General features: G+C 45.1%; 3 protein-coding genes across 4 annotated transcripts; all 3 read left to right on the top strand.

Moving 5' to 3' along the window:
• Positions 1 to 941: 941 nt before the first annotated feature.
• On the top strand, positions 942 to 5430 carry LOC123165782 (probable inositol oxygenase). 2 transcript variants are annotated; one of them, XM_044583514.1, is made up of 10 exons: positions 942 to 1239; positions 2517 to 2616; positions 3420 to 3706; positions 4107 to 4166; positions 4265 to 4317; positions 4411 to 4533; positions 4629 to 4698; positions 4820 to 4898; positions 4995 to 5076; positions 5179 to 5430. In XM_044583514.1, the coding sequence occupies exons 1-10, from the start codon at positions 942 to 944 to the stop codon at positions 5203 to 5205; spliced, it is 1179 nt and encodes a 392-aa protein (XP_044439449.1). In that variant the 3' UTR covers positions 5206 to 5430. The 2 variants fall into 2 exon arrangements, with proteins under 2 accessions (XP_044439449.1, XP_044439450.1); XM_044583515.1 differs by lacking the exon at positions 942 to 1239 and adding an exon at positions 2173 to 2407.
• Positions 5431 to 6057: 627 nt separating this feature from the next.
• On the top strand, positions 6058 to 9722 carry LOC123171178 (uncharacterized). Its single transcript, XM_044588794.1, has 3 exons — positions 6058 to 6256; positions 7750 to 8373; positions 8481 to 9722. The coding sequence occupies exons 1-3, from the start codon at positions 6058 to 6060 to the stop codon at positions 8540 to 8542; spliced, it is 885 nt and encodes a 294-aa protein (XP_044444729.1). The 3' UTR covers positions 8543 to 9722.
• On the top strand, positions 9502 to 12650 carry LOC123171177 (probable inactive poly [ADP-ribose] polymerase SRO3). Its single transcript, XM_044588793.1, has 5 exons — positions 9502 to 9528; positions 9632 to 10089; positions 10508 to 10755; positions 10847 to 10986; positions 12032 to 12650. Exons 1-5 carry the CDS (start codon positions 9502 to 9504, stop codon positions 12137 to 12139), a joined length of 981 nt encoding a protein of 326 aa, XP_044444728.1. The 3' UTR covers positions 12140 to 12650.
• Positions 12651 to 13104: the final 454 nt, after the last annotated feature.

Raw genomic sequence — 13104 nt, 5'->3', positions numbered from 1 at the left:
AACCTCCCCCCCCCCCCCCCGAATTTCACGTGGGTGGGCCCCTCCTTCCTCCTTAATCTCCATTGAGAGAATGACACCTAATGGCAGTCATTTTGAATCCGTAAAAAACTGTATGTCCGTCACTATAGCATTACTCGACTTTTTATGCCCAACCAAAATGTAAAACACAAAGAAAAATACTTCATTCGTAGAGTTTCAAAATTGAGGGGGGAAACACATGGTTGCAATATCATGCCCATTTGAATAGTACATAATTTAATTTGTACAAAATATATGTGAATGCACCATGGCAAATACAAAAGATTGTCTCCAATAGGTTGGAGTGAATGAGCACTTTCTTTAAGTGTACGCATAAGCATTACTACCTCCGTCTTGTTTTATTGGTCCTCTTCGTATTTTGTGTCAATGTTTGACCATAGATTTAACTAAGAAAATACTAATGCATGTCATCAAAAATTATATTGTTTGATTTGTATTTGAACATAGTTTCAGATGATGTTATTTTTGTTATGTATAACCTATATTTTATTAGTTAAAATCATGGTCAAAGTATGACACTGAATACGAAGGGGACTAATAAACCAGGACGTAGGTAGTAGTTCTTGCCCTTCCAATTACAAAATGTTATTTAGGAAAATCATCTAGTATTTTGTCATATGAATCAAGCAACTCAGATAGAAAAAAATAATCATAAGATCTCAACCCTCTATTTTCTAATAAAATTAATTGAATTAAAGTGGACTTAAGTTTTTCTTTTTCTTCTTTTTTGTTCTCGGCAGAAGAAGAGGCCATAAGCTGCCAGTTTAATACCTCTCGCATAAGATATTACTAACAACAAAGCAAAGTCTGGATAAGAAAGGAAATGAAAATAGACCCTATGAAAACCGAAGAGAACACACGACATGAGTTCTTTCTATCATCCACAGGTATAGCCCCACGCCATGGCCGAGTCACTGACCCACTTAATAAATCCAAAATCTCAAAGCGCCTTGACGGCGGAGGAGAGTGCAGATAGGGAGCACCAATGGTGGAATGCTGTGAGCCTGGAGGAGTTCACGGACTCAGATGTCCCGCCAAGGCAAATCCTCAAGGACCGGGAGCTCGCAACGGTCTGGATCATCGACCGGTCGATGACCACGGCCGAGACAAGCAAGTGTCGTCTCCGCCGCCTCGACGAGAAGATAGCGAAGTACGGCGAGAAGTGGTCTCTGAGTGAGACCACCGCCGCTCTTGCCTCTGGTAAAGTCCCGCCGCACGTTTCTCGAGGAGGGGGTGGCGAAGGGGAATCCTAAACGCACGGATGGATACTAACTAAGGTAATATGGAACCCCCGATACTAATAACCTCCCCCCCCCCCCCCCGCCCCCGAATTTCACGTGGGTGGGACCCTCCTTCCTCCTTAATCTTTCATTGAGAAAATGGCACCTAATGCCAGACATTTTGAATCCATAAAAACATGTTTGTTCTGTCACTGCAACATTACTCATCTTTTTATGGCCAACCAAAATGTAAAACATAAAGATAAAGACTTCCTTCATTTGTAGAGTTTCAAAACTATGGGGGGGGGGGGCACATGGCTGCAATTTCATGGAATAGTACATGATTAATTTGTACCAAAATATATGTGGATGCACCATAACAAAAACAAAGGACTGTCTCCAATAGGTTGGAGTGAATGAGCCTTTCTTTAAGCGTACGCATAAGCATTAGTTCTTGCCCTTCTAGTTTCAAAACTTTATTTAGAAAAATCATCCAGTATTTTGTCATATGAATCAAACAATTCACATATAAAAAATTCATAAGATCTCAACCCTCTGTTTTCCGATAAAACCGATTGAATTAAAGTGGCCTTAAGTTTTTCTTTTTCTTATTTTTCGTTCTCGCCAGAGGAAGAGGCCATAAGCTGCCAGTTTAATACCTCTTGCACAAAAACACTACCTCCGTAAAAAAAATATAGGGTGTAATAAAAGATGTTAATAACAGAACGAAAACCGGATGAGGAAGGAAATGAAAATAGGCCCTAGCAAAAAGGCAGAAAACAGACGGCATGAGCTGTTGCTGTCATCCACAGGCGTAGCTCCACGCCATGGCTGAGTCACCGACCCCTTTAATAAATCCAAAATCCGCAGGGTAGCGCCATCAACACGCCGTCACGTTTTACTCTTCGGCTCCTCCATCCCCCTCGGCCTCCGTTGCCATCTCCCTCACCCCAACCACCACTCGCTGACGCCTGGGCCCCTCCCCCCTCGGCCCTCCTATAAATACCGCTCGCGATTTGCCTCCTGCAGAGCAGAGCCGAGCAATACCCCATTACCGTCTTCTCAGACCCTGCTTCGCTGCCGCGAGCTCCGATCGGCAATCGTTTCTCCGTTCAAGATGACCATCATCATCGAGCAGCCTCAGTTTGGTGAGACTCCTCTTACTCATATCATTTGCGTGCTTCTTTAATAATTCCCTTGCCCGTGCGATAGGCGCGATGCTGATATTTGGTTCGGATTTCTGTTGGCCGGTTGCAGATGCGGCGGCGGAGAGGAAGGTCGCCGGCGACCCGGCGGAGCTCGTGCTCGACGGCGGCTTCACCGTGCCGGACTCCAACGCCTTCGGCCACACCTTCAGGTGAGTTCTCATGGGGTTTCTTTCCTCGAGCTCCCATGGTTCTTGGATTGAAAAAAAAAATCATCAATTCAAGTGAGATTTTCCTCCCCTCAACCTCCCCCGCCATCATGCTTGCCTTCGCCCCCGAGCATCCCTCTAAACAGGCGAACCACGTGAGATTTTCGGATGAACCTGCACCCCCGCAGCACCCCTAAGATAGATAGACAAGGAGGTTCCTTCTTCCCCATGCACCCTCTGCATCCCTAAGATAGACAAGGAAGGTTGTTGCTTCCCCTTCACCCCCCTCGCCCCCGCCCCCTCGCCCCCCTAAGATAGACAAGAATGTTATGCATAACGGTATTGGGAAGAGCCTCCTAGAAGGAGCTGAAACCAATAACAAGCTGTCCTCCTGCTAGGGAAATTGGCTAAAATTGGAGTGGCAGAAGTTAAGCTGGGCAAGAATCTTATCATTTTCGCAAAAAGAAAAAAAACTCGGCAAGAAACTCCCACTGGATATGCTAGGAAATTGACTAAAAATGTCCATCAGAAACATTTTCTGGATCTCAGCTTTCAAAGTCTTCCCTTTTTCTCTTTCCGCGATAAGCAGAGCTCGCACGGCAGGGCATTGTCCCCACATGCACTCCGTGCCACATGCTTATCAAACCTTTCCGCGTATCAAATTGATAAGTACTACAACCCCTGTTCCTAAATATAAGACGTTTTGACGGTTCAATTAAACTGCCAAAACGTCTTACATCTAGATATAGAAGTGGTACGTACCACCAACGAACAATACTGAAGTGGAAACTGATACATGCCTCCAGGGACTACGACGCGGAGTCGGAGCGGAAGAAGACGGTGGAGGAGTTCTACAGCGTGAACCACATCAACCAGACGTACGAGTTTGTGCAGCGGATGCGGGACGCATACGGGCGGCTGGACAAGACGGAGATGAGCATCTGGGAGTGCATCGAGCTGCTCAACGAGTTCATCGACGACAGTGACCCCGACCTGGACATGCCGCAGATCGAGCACCTCCTCCAAACCGCCGAGGCCATCCGCAAGGACTACCCCGACGAGGACTGGCTCCACCTCACTGGCCTCATCCATGGTAACTAACTAACTTTTACATGTGTAGCCTTTTTTTTTCTAAAACAGAGGCAAAAGATTTATCTCGTCCATTATGGCTCAACTCTTTTGCTGATTCTCCCAGAATCTTGAGAATCAGATCCCTCCACAGATTCTTTCAGAATCTTGAATCCATTTCTTTTTACAATCTTAACTACCTAGGGTCTAACTAGCTAGGATTGCAATAAGCGAAAGAGAGAATAGTGTGTTACAAGGTTCCATAGTCCCATATTAGACAAGGTCATTACTCTCCTGGCTTTTTTTTCCCGGGGATAACCAATAGAATGTAGTCCTCTTTTGGCTCACCTCGAACAGCCACCGACGGGCAGGCCGGCCCCGCATACTGTTCCTTTTTCTCATGTGTGAGCTGCCACGGTGTGCAGATCTGGGCAAGGTGCTGCTGCATCCCAGCTTCGGGGAGCTTCCTCAGTGGGCAGTCGTAGGTAATCAATCGGCAAAACCCCTGCAGATCAAGCCTCTCCAGAGCCTGTCCCAAATTCAGCTCTGAATCTCTGACGAGCTTCCTGGCATCTTTCTTCAGGTGACACCTTCCCCGTCGGCTGCGCGTTCGACGAATGCAACGTCCACTCCAAGGTAAGCACTTGGACGCCTATGAGCCGATCGAAGGCTGAAGCTTTGCTTTGCTCTCTAACTCTGTCTCTGTCTCTGTCTCTGCGATGCGTGCAGTACTTCAAGGAGAACCCTGACTACCACAACCCAGAGTTCAACACCAAGTTCGGGGCCTACTCCGAGGGGTGCGGGCTGGACAAGGTGCTCATGTCATGGGGCCATGACGACTACATGTACCTGGTACGCTCCCCCTCGTTCCTCGCCTTCGCCGTGGCGCCCTGGTTCATCGCCAAACGATGAAGTTCTTGAAATGTTTTTGCGATGCCCGTCTTCAGGTTGCCAAGGAGAACAAGACCACCCTTCCTTCTGCAGGGCTGTTCATCATCAGATACCACTCCTTCTACCGTAAGCGCGCGCCGCAATGGCTTCGATTCCTTTCTTTCCAATACCTGCAAAGATACAAGTTTTTACTTTCAAGTAATTGAGGTAGCTGAAACCATGCAAACCTTTGGTACATGCGATCCAGCCCTGCACAAGCATGGAGCCTACACGCACCTGATGAACGAGGAGGACAAGGAGAACCTCAAATGGCTGCACGTCTTCAAGTAAGCCGATATACAGAAACAAAGTGGAGTATATTTAAAGGACAGGAAGGAGAAATGCAGGAGCTGAGCTCGCTCCTTTGTTCATCGTTCTTGCAGCAAGTATGACCTATACAGCAAGAGCAGCATCAGGATCGACGTCGAGGAAGTGAAGCCCTACTACATGTCGCTCATCGACAAGGTAATGGTGATTTTGTTTCGGCTGCACTCACTGACATCTCTCTTGAGAGTACTGCGATAGGCAAAATATCTGACGCGATGCTTCCTCTCTGAATTTTCCCAGTACTTCCCGGGGAAGCTGAGATGGTGAGGAGGCCACGCCCAGACAGGGAACGGAACCCAGACAACATATGATAGTTTATTTACCTTCGTCGAAAGCAAAAAGGAAGAAAGATTGTTACGAGCTGTCGTACGTGTATGGTGCGTGATACTACTATGTACGGATCATGTCACATCCAAGTTGAGTGAGCGTTGCCAGTAGGGCCATCAGCCATGCGTATTTTGGCGTATACCTAATAAAATTTATTTGCCGGTATTTGTTGCCTTTCGAGTGTGCTCGGTTCTATTTTTTTTATTAGTTTGAATTGTTTACCACATATGTCACGTGGTGGAGTGTGCTCTGTTCTACAGGTTGTAAACGAAATGATTTTGCTCACCTTGCAAGTACATACAGATACAGTATGTGTGAAAGTATGTGCTGCTTGCACTCTTCTCTGGTAAACGGAATCTGCTCCTTGGAAGCTGAAACACGTGCACAAATTCCTTCCCAAAAACTTCATGAGGGAATCTCGAAAAATATAAAGCATGTGCTACAAAAGAGGTTTCACGCAGTCTAATTTTTGTGACATATAGTTTACATTTTATTCGTTAAATCTATTGTCAAACTTTAGCCCAAAATAAGAACGGGTCTAATAATACACCCAGACAAAGGGAGTACAACTTTGTTCTCTCTCCTCGTTATTTAACGCCACATCCTTCATATGTCCTAGGTAACAAATTTATTAACACCTATCTTACACTTGTTGGAGATGCTCCGAGAAGATCGCTTTTTCCGTGGGGAGTAGAATTAGGGATCGTCTATTTAATAGGTGTCTGAAAGAAAACCGTTTCCATCAATTACTTTCTTTCATGACCATCGGATCAATATCCAACTGCCTCAATCATGCCGCGACATGTTCATCTTCTTCCTCCCACACGGCAGTTCCTCATCCCTCGCAGCCTACCCCATCCGCCTGTCTCCACCACCCTGAGGTCGACGGGTATTGCCGCGAACCACCTCGCCGCCCAGCCCTCCCCTCAACCTTCCCCCACCGCTGTTACTGGCCACCTCCCCGACCATCCCTCTAAGCCCCGCACCACCGGTGAAACTTTGGCAATCCCCTTCACCCCCGCCCCACCAGTAAGATATATAATGGGGTTGTGACTTTTTCCTTACATAGATAGTGAGGCCATGGCTTCCCCTAAGCTAGATAGTGGGCTTGTTCTTCTCCGGCAAGGTTGGGCAGAAGGAGGAAGGAAGAATGGAAGGAAGAAGAAAAAAGTGACGGATGCAACATAAAATTTCAGGTGCCTGAGAAATAGCAAAACTGGTAGAATTAACAGTGCCTCTCTCAACCGAGGATCACGGCGCCGATGGCCCTAATCCACACGATGATGGTAACGGATGTGGCATCACCGATGGTGGCAATCTCACATGTCTAGAATCGCGTGGTGATTCAAAATCCACTTCCGGTAGAGGGTGGGTCTGACTCAGGTGAGCCCCTGTCTTGTGTGTCTCTCAAAAAATTCATTGCACATTTATAAAATGTTAACGCATTGTTAAAAATTGTTAGTGAACTATTAAAATAATGTTTATACCATTCAAAAAAATGTTCATGACATTTTAAAAATATCAGGAATTTAGAAGAAATGTTGAAGATATTTCGAGAAAATGTTTATACATTGTAAAAAAATGTTTGCATAATTAAAAACAATGTTTTGTACACTTTCTAAAAATGCTTGTGGCATGTTCAAAAAATATTCACGCATTTAAAAAATATGTTTGTGACATTTTTACAATGTAAAAGAATATTCAAGTGATTTTAGGAAAAAAAATTGTACTACCATTAAAAAATGTTTAACATGTATTAAAAGATTGTTCAAACATGTATTTCAATATAAATTGTTCAAACATGTATTTTCAACATAAATTGTTCTACAGGTATGCAAAAATTGTACATCGTGTATTAAAAAGTCGACATGTATTTTAAAAATAAAAATGAATAAAACAAAAACAAAAATGGCGACAATTGATAAAAAACACATATAAACAACGAAAAAGAAGGACCACATGAAGCTTCTAAAACCTGTCCATAGAATCTTTCAAAATCACTACGGAAGCTATAGTGTTGGGCCAGCCCGCTAGACTCACACCAGACACGGTACGAGCTAATATCTTGTTGCCAGCGAGATATAGCTCCCGCGCTGGCCTGAGACCTAGGGAAGCCCTTGCGTCAGGACGGTCAGTTTGGATCATGTCCACACTACAACACGCCTGGCCTGGCATGTGCCCGGAGTCTGCCTGGGAATTGTTTGGTTGGTGGCATTAAAGCAAAACTGATTGCCTGGCCTGGCCCTTTCCAACAACATGATTAGCCTGGCCTGTTAAATCTCTTCCTATAATAATAAAGCATGAATTGACTTTGTGGGGTTTACAGTCACAATACGCTTTCTTCTCATATCATAATACGCTTTTACAATTTGTATGGGCAATCGCGGTGTTTTGCAGAAAAACCCGTGGCTTTTATGGAAATAAACCCGCAGTCCACCGAAGCCTGACCGTAAGTGAAAAAAAAACGTTTCGTATGCAACCGAGACTCACCCGTTGTTATATCGCTGCCGCGCACGAGAAGACGCGGGTTCCTCTGCACCACCGCCGCGCCCACATCCGCCTCTCTCCGCCTCCGGTGCCCGTCCTCTCTCCACCCTCGCCCAATCCGGACGAGATCGGCAGGATCCGCCGCATCTCACGCCCGCGGCCCACCGTGGCTTTCGGCGGCGTTGGGAGCGCTGGTCCGCCCCCGCTCCTCCGGGGCTGGCGGAACGGCGGAGCGGCGCTCTGGTCAGGTTCCTCTGCTTCGAGGGCGGCGCGTGGGCTGTGCCTCTGCGCCGGGCGTCCCTGGACGGGAGGGTGGTCGCAGGGCCGTGTATGGCGGCAGGGAGTTCCTGTTCGACGCTGGCACCACCGAGGAGGTCGCCATGGGCTGGATTGATGACCGCGGGGCCTGCTTCTTCCCTGTGCCAGAGAGCGGGAGGAAGAGGAAGAGGGGCGAGCCTGAGCTGGAGGACGGGGCGTCGTCCGGGGTGGATGAGAGGTCCGACGAGAGCAGCGACACGGTGGAGTCCTCAATCCAGCCCGATCTTCTGCCTCTCTCAAGCACTCTCCGTGCAGCAGGCCTGATGTGTAGGCTGCCATGGCAAGGCTACATCCATGCATTCTGTACAGGCTGCTATCTCCTCCCTCTCTCTCCTGATTTGCCTCTTTCACTCTCTCATTTGATTTAATCCCTTGAGCATATTTTCTTATGTATGCCTACAACATGCTAGGTGATTGTCTGATCTACCATGTGATTTGCGGTTGGCGTAAAGCGGTTCGCGTAAAGTCATGAAATCTGATCCTGATAGTGACATGATTTACTCTGGTTGATCAAACAGGTAGAAGCCGAAGTTGTTTTACTTTAATCTGATGAAGTCCCTGCTGCTATAAGCTAGGAAATTGACAAATTCAACATTGGCAAGCTGGTCTTGTGCTCTTTGTCCAAAAGCATATTCCGAAAGTGAGGTTCTTATTGTGGATGTTTCAGCGTCAACCTGAATTTTCTTTAACCTACTACAAAAAGACCTTCTAGGGTGATTAGCTGCAGTACTGTGACAAATAATCAAAAAAGATCATTGTCTTCTCATTTAATATTCTAGCTGCCGTCCAAACATTGAAGGCTGCACTGCAACTACTTGACTACAAGTTTTATGTGGAATTTTTCTGTACAGCTTGCACAAACTCAGTGAGATCAGGAATCATCATCTCTCACATTTTTTATCTTCAAAGGAAGGTGTCATCTCCTAAATTTTTTTCTCAGAATCAACCATGTTTCTAATCCTTACCTGAAAGTTTCCATCGCTCGGCTCCTGATGGCATGATGCCTCATTTAGATTCTCTTATGTCAGTGTGTTTGTATTCAGAAAATTAAGGTATGATGCCTCATTTAGATTCTCTTATGTTAGTGTGTCTGTATTCAGAAAAATAAGGCATGAAGGTTGCACTGCAACTACTTAACTACAAGTTTTTTGTGGATTTTTTTGTATAGCTTGCACAAACTCAGTGAGATCAGGAATCATCATCTCTCACATTTTTTTCTCTTGAAAAGGAGGTGTCATCTCCTACATTTTTTCTCAGAATCAACCATGTTTCTAATCCTTGCCTGAAAGTTTCCATCGCTCGGTTCCTGATGGCATGATGCCTCATTTAAATTCTCTTATGTCAGTGTGTTTGTATTCAGAAAATTAAGTTATGATGCCTCATTTAGATTCTCTTATGTCAGTGTGTTTGTATTCAGAAAAATAAGGCATGATGCCTCATTTAGCTTATCTTATCTCGGTGTGTTTGTGCTCAGAAAATTAATTTGCTTATTTTTGCTTTTTGAGGGCTATAACAATAGAGAATTTCATTTTTTTTAATCTGCTTCTTCCCTGTGCCAGAGAGCGGGAGGAAGAGGAAGAGGGGCGAGCCTGAGCTGGAGTACGGGGCCTCGTCCGGGGTGAATGAGAGGTCCGACGAGAGCAGCGACACGGTGGAGCCCGGCAGGGTCAGCAGGGCGGTGAGGCTGGAGGAGACGGACAAGTTCTACCAGGTTGTTACTTGTCAAGAAGCTCTTCCTCAGCGGGATAGCCCCCGGGTGGGCGGCGGCGTGGCGATCACGGCGGTGCACAAGGTCGTGCAGGGTCCCCGGTCCAGGGCGTTCCAAATGCAGGGCCAACTCCTAGCCGCTGCGCGCGGCGCTGACGGGAGCAATGCCAAGTTCGCGTGGTATGGCGCTCCGTTGGCGGACGTGGCCGCGGCGGTGGAGCACGGGTTCGGCAGGACGAACAGCCGGGTCCTTGGCCATCGCGCGCACGGCGACGACGTCCACGTCTCGCTGCTTCAGTCTCCTTATGCCAGGTCAGGTCAGAGTTCTGAATTTGTGGTTTTGATCGATGGCAAGCATGAATATAGGCATATAGCTGTAGGATAATTTATCAGACACAGTTACCAATTCAGGATCTGTTCCAAATTGCATTCATATTATCCCTCCGTCCCATAATATAATTGATTCCATGTTATTTTAGCCTTTGGTTTCTATATCTTGATTCATACTCCTAGCTCAAAAATTAGGGGGAAACAAGTTTGCATGAACGACAGTATTAGTTTATCTATGAATGCAGTAATTTGACTGGGTAATGGTTTGTGGAAGGGACGAATACGAGCAAAACTAAATCATGTTTCCTGCTACCTAGAGTCCGGGTGATGAAATATGTTCTGAATGTTCTGTGAAGCAGTGCATAAAGGAACTAACGAGTATGAAATCATTTTTATGCAGCGCAATGCTAGCAAATGCAGATGAGAACGGCGAGGCGCATATCGTGCTGTGCCGTGTTCTGATGGGCTGGCCAGAGGCCATCCCAGCCAGGTCCTCTAAGCTCCACCCCAACAGTGACAATTACGACAGTGCCGCCGACAACATGCAGAACCCACAGTGGTATGTTGTTTGGGGCAAGGACATGAACATGAGGATCCTCCCAGAGTATGTCGTCAGCTTCAAGTGTCCCAGCCTCCATCAGATGCAAGGTTAGTGAGTGTTCTGTCTGAATTGGTGCTGTAATTGTTCCCAGACGTGCCTGGATCTCATGTTATTATTCGTTGAAATTTTGGGTTTCAGGATCATCCGGAGCGACCTCCATGCTAAAGAAGCCTTCGCCGGTGGCTCGTGACATGTTTCCGACGCTTCTAGCAGAGATCCAGCGGTTCGTGCCATCTTCCAAGCTGCAGATATTGCAGGGGACCTACAATCGCTTCAAGGTAAATTGGTGGGGGATGATTATTAGTATAGGGTGTGCGAATATAATAGCAATTACGGAAAGAAATCTAGAGAATTGGTCTCTAGCAGGGGGACACTTGCGAATGGAAAACGGGGGAAGGGAGATGAGTTTGCGTGTCTTTTTTTATATATAGAAAAAGAGAGTGTGTGTTTTATCTGTAAGTGAAGTGTGTACGTGAAGTGCTTTTTATTGGCTAAGCCTAAATAATTAAAAAAATAAAAAGAATCTTCCCAACCAAGCAACAAACTCTATTGATAAAAATCCATAGTAAAAATAGTAAAAAAAAATGTACATAGTTTTATATATATTCACACTTTTTAAAAACTGGTCAAAATTTCCTTAAAGATCCAATTTTTATGAAAAAAATGCATTTCCAAATGTTCACAAAAATAAAAAGTATTCACAATATTTAAAAAATGTTCAAATAATGTTCTCCCTAAAAAACATTCGAGTTTTAATAAAACATTCACTTTTAAAAACAAATAAATATTCATGTTTTTCAAAAAAAAGTAAAAAATAAAAATTGATTCACAAACTATATGAGGGAACTTAGCAGTTTGTGCAATATGCTATGGATCATCGTGTCCATCAAGAGCAATCCCTATTGTTTGTGGTACATATATTCATCTCTGTTGAATCTGGAACTTGATAACTAATTTGCCCCGTGTATAGGTAGACAACGATCAATATGAGAGGGTGCTCAGCTACATATTGATCCTTGTCAATTCAGTACAAATTTACTGAATTTACAGATGGAGGTTGTTGAGAGAACTTTAGCTAACAATTATATGTCCTCGGTGGTGTACAAGCAAACACTAAATTGTTGCAGTGTACAAAGTCCCTGAGTAATTCCTGGGGCTACAAGTTTTAAAATAAAAAGATGCCGGGTCTCTACCATATTGAGCCTCCACTTTAGAATTTGATTTCAACTATAGGACAGTCGGTTGCTTTTGGTAATTTATGCCACTAATTCTTGGTCCTTTGTGTGAGCTATGTTTTACTTGCCTTTTGCTTCTTATTTACAGATTGGTATGGTGTCAGGTTTACTTGCCTACAAGTTTGGTTCCACTTGGTACTCTGCTGTCAGCATATCTGTAGTATCAGGATATTGTTACCTCCGTTTCAAAATATAGTGCGCCTGCGCTTTCCGAGGTTCAACTTTGATCATAAATTTAACCAATGAGACCGATTGTGGCAGGAGCAAAAATTATACTATAATTGAACTAATCTTCCAACAGAAAAAGAACGCTAAGAGGGCTTTTTAACGTGCAAACTTCAGGCTCTGGAAAAAATGTTAAACTATGGTGCATAAGGTCACATGGATAAGGTTTTGCGAGTTGCCACGCCCATTGCAACGCACGGGCATTTGTACTAAACTAAAGTTGAATTTGATGTTTGTTTGTGTCCTTTACGGACTGGTACTGAACTACTACGATGTAAAATCTGGATACACAAATACAAGGCGCAAGCATTAGATTGTGCAGATGTGGCCGGGATCTCAAACACAATCGTTCGCTGGTTTGTACATGTAGACGATGCAATTCTTTATTGGTTCCAAGTTTAGGTGGAACGTTCGCGTGTAGTGGACATCGTGGAAAATAAGTGATAACAGGGATGAGACGCTAAGGGTGATAATTTATTTCTCCTGTTGCAACGCACGGACACTTTTGCTAGTAAAATAATATGATAAATAGTACTTAGCCCACGCAACATGCTCAGCCTCGTCCAGGCGTCCATATTTCCACGCCTGGCAGCTGCCTCGCGCCTAATCAAGAAACAAAAGTAATATGGCCCACTGCTTGAATAGTTTTTTAAAACTGAGGACCCAACTGCAGGCCAGGATTGAATCCAAACGCTATAGGCCCAGGCTAGCCTGGCCAGGCAATTTCGTCGAGATCTCCAGGCCGCTACCAGGCAGCTGCTTTGCCCAGGCAAACTAGCGAGGACACTATCCAAACTGACCCGACATCTCCAGATGAGCTAGCCCTGGTGCGCTGGAGGGCACATCCTTGTTTTTTCTCTCTCACGTTTTTTGTTTCATTTTTTTATTTCTTTTTTGAAAATTTGTTTACGCTGTCGAAAATTATAAACATATATT

The sequence above is a fragment of the Triticum aestivum genome, chromosome 7D, assembly GCF_018294505.1.
Source record: "Triticum aestivum cultivar Chinese Spring chromosome 7D, IWGSC CS RefSeq v2.1, whole genome shotgun sequence".
NCBI lineage: Eukaryota > Viridiplantae > Streptophyta > Magnoliopsida > Poales > Poaceae > Triticum > Triticum aestivum.
Note: the sequence above shows the minus strand (reverse complement) of the source record. Positions and strands in the feature narration are given on the sequence as shown.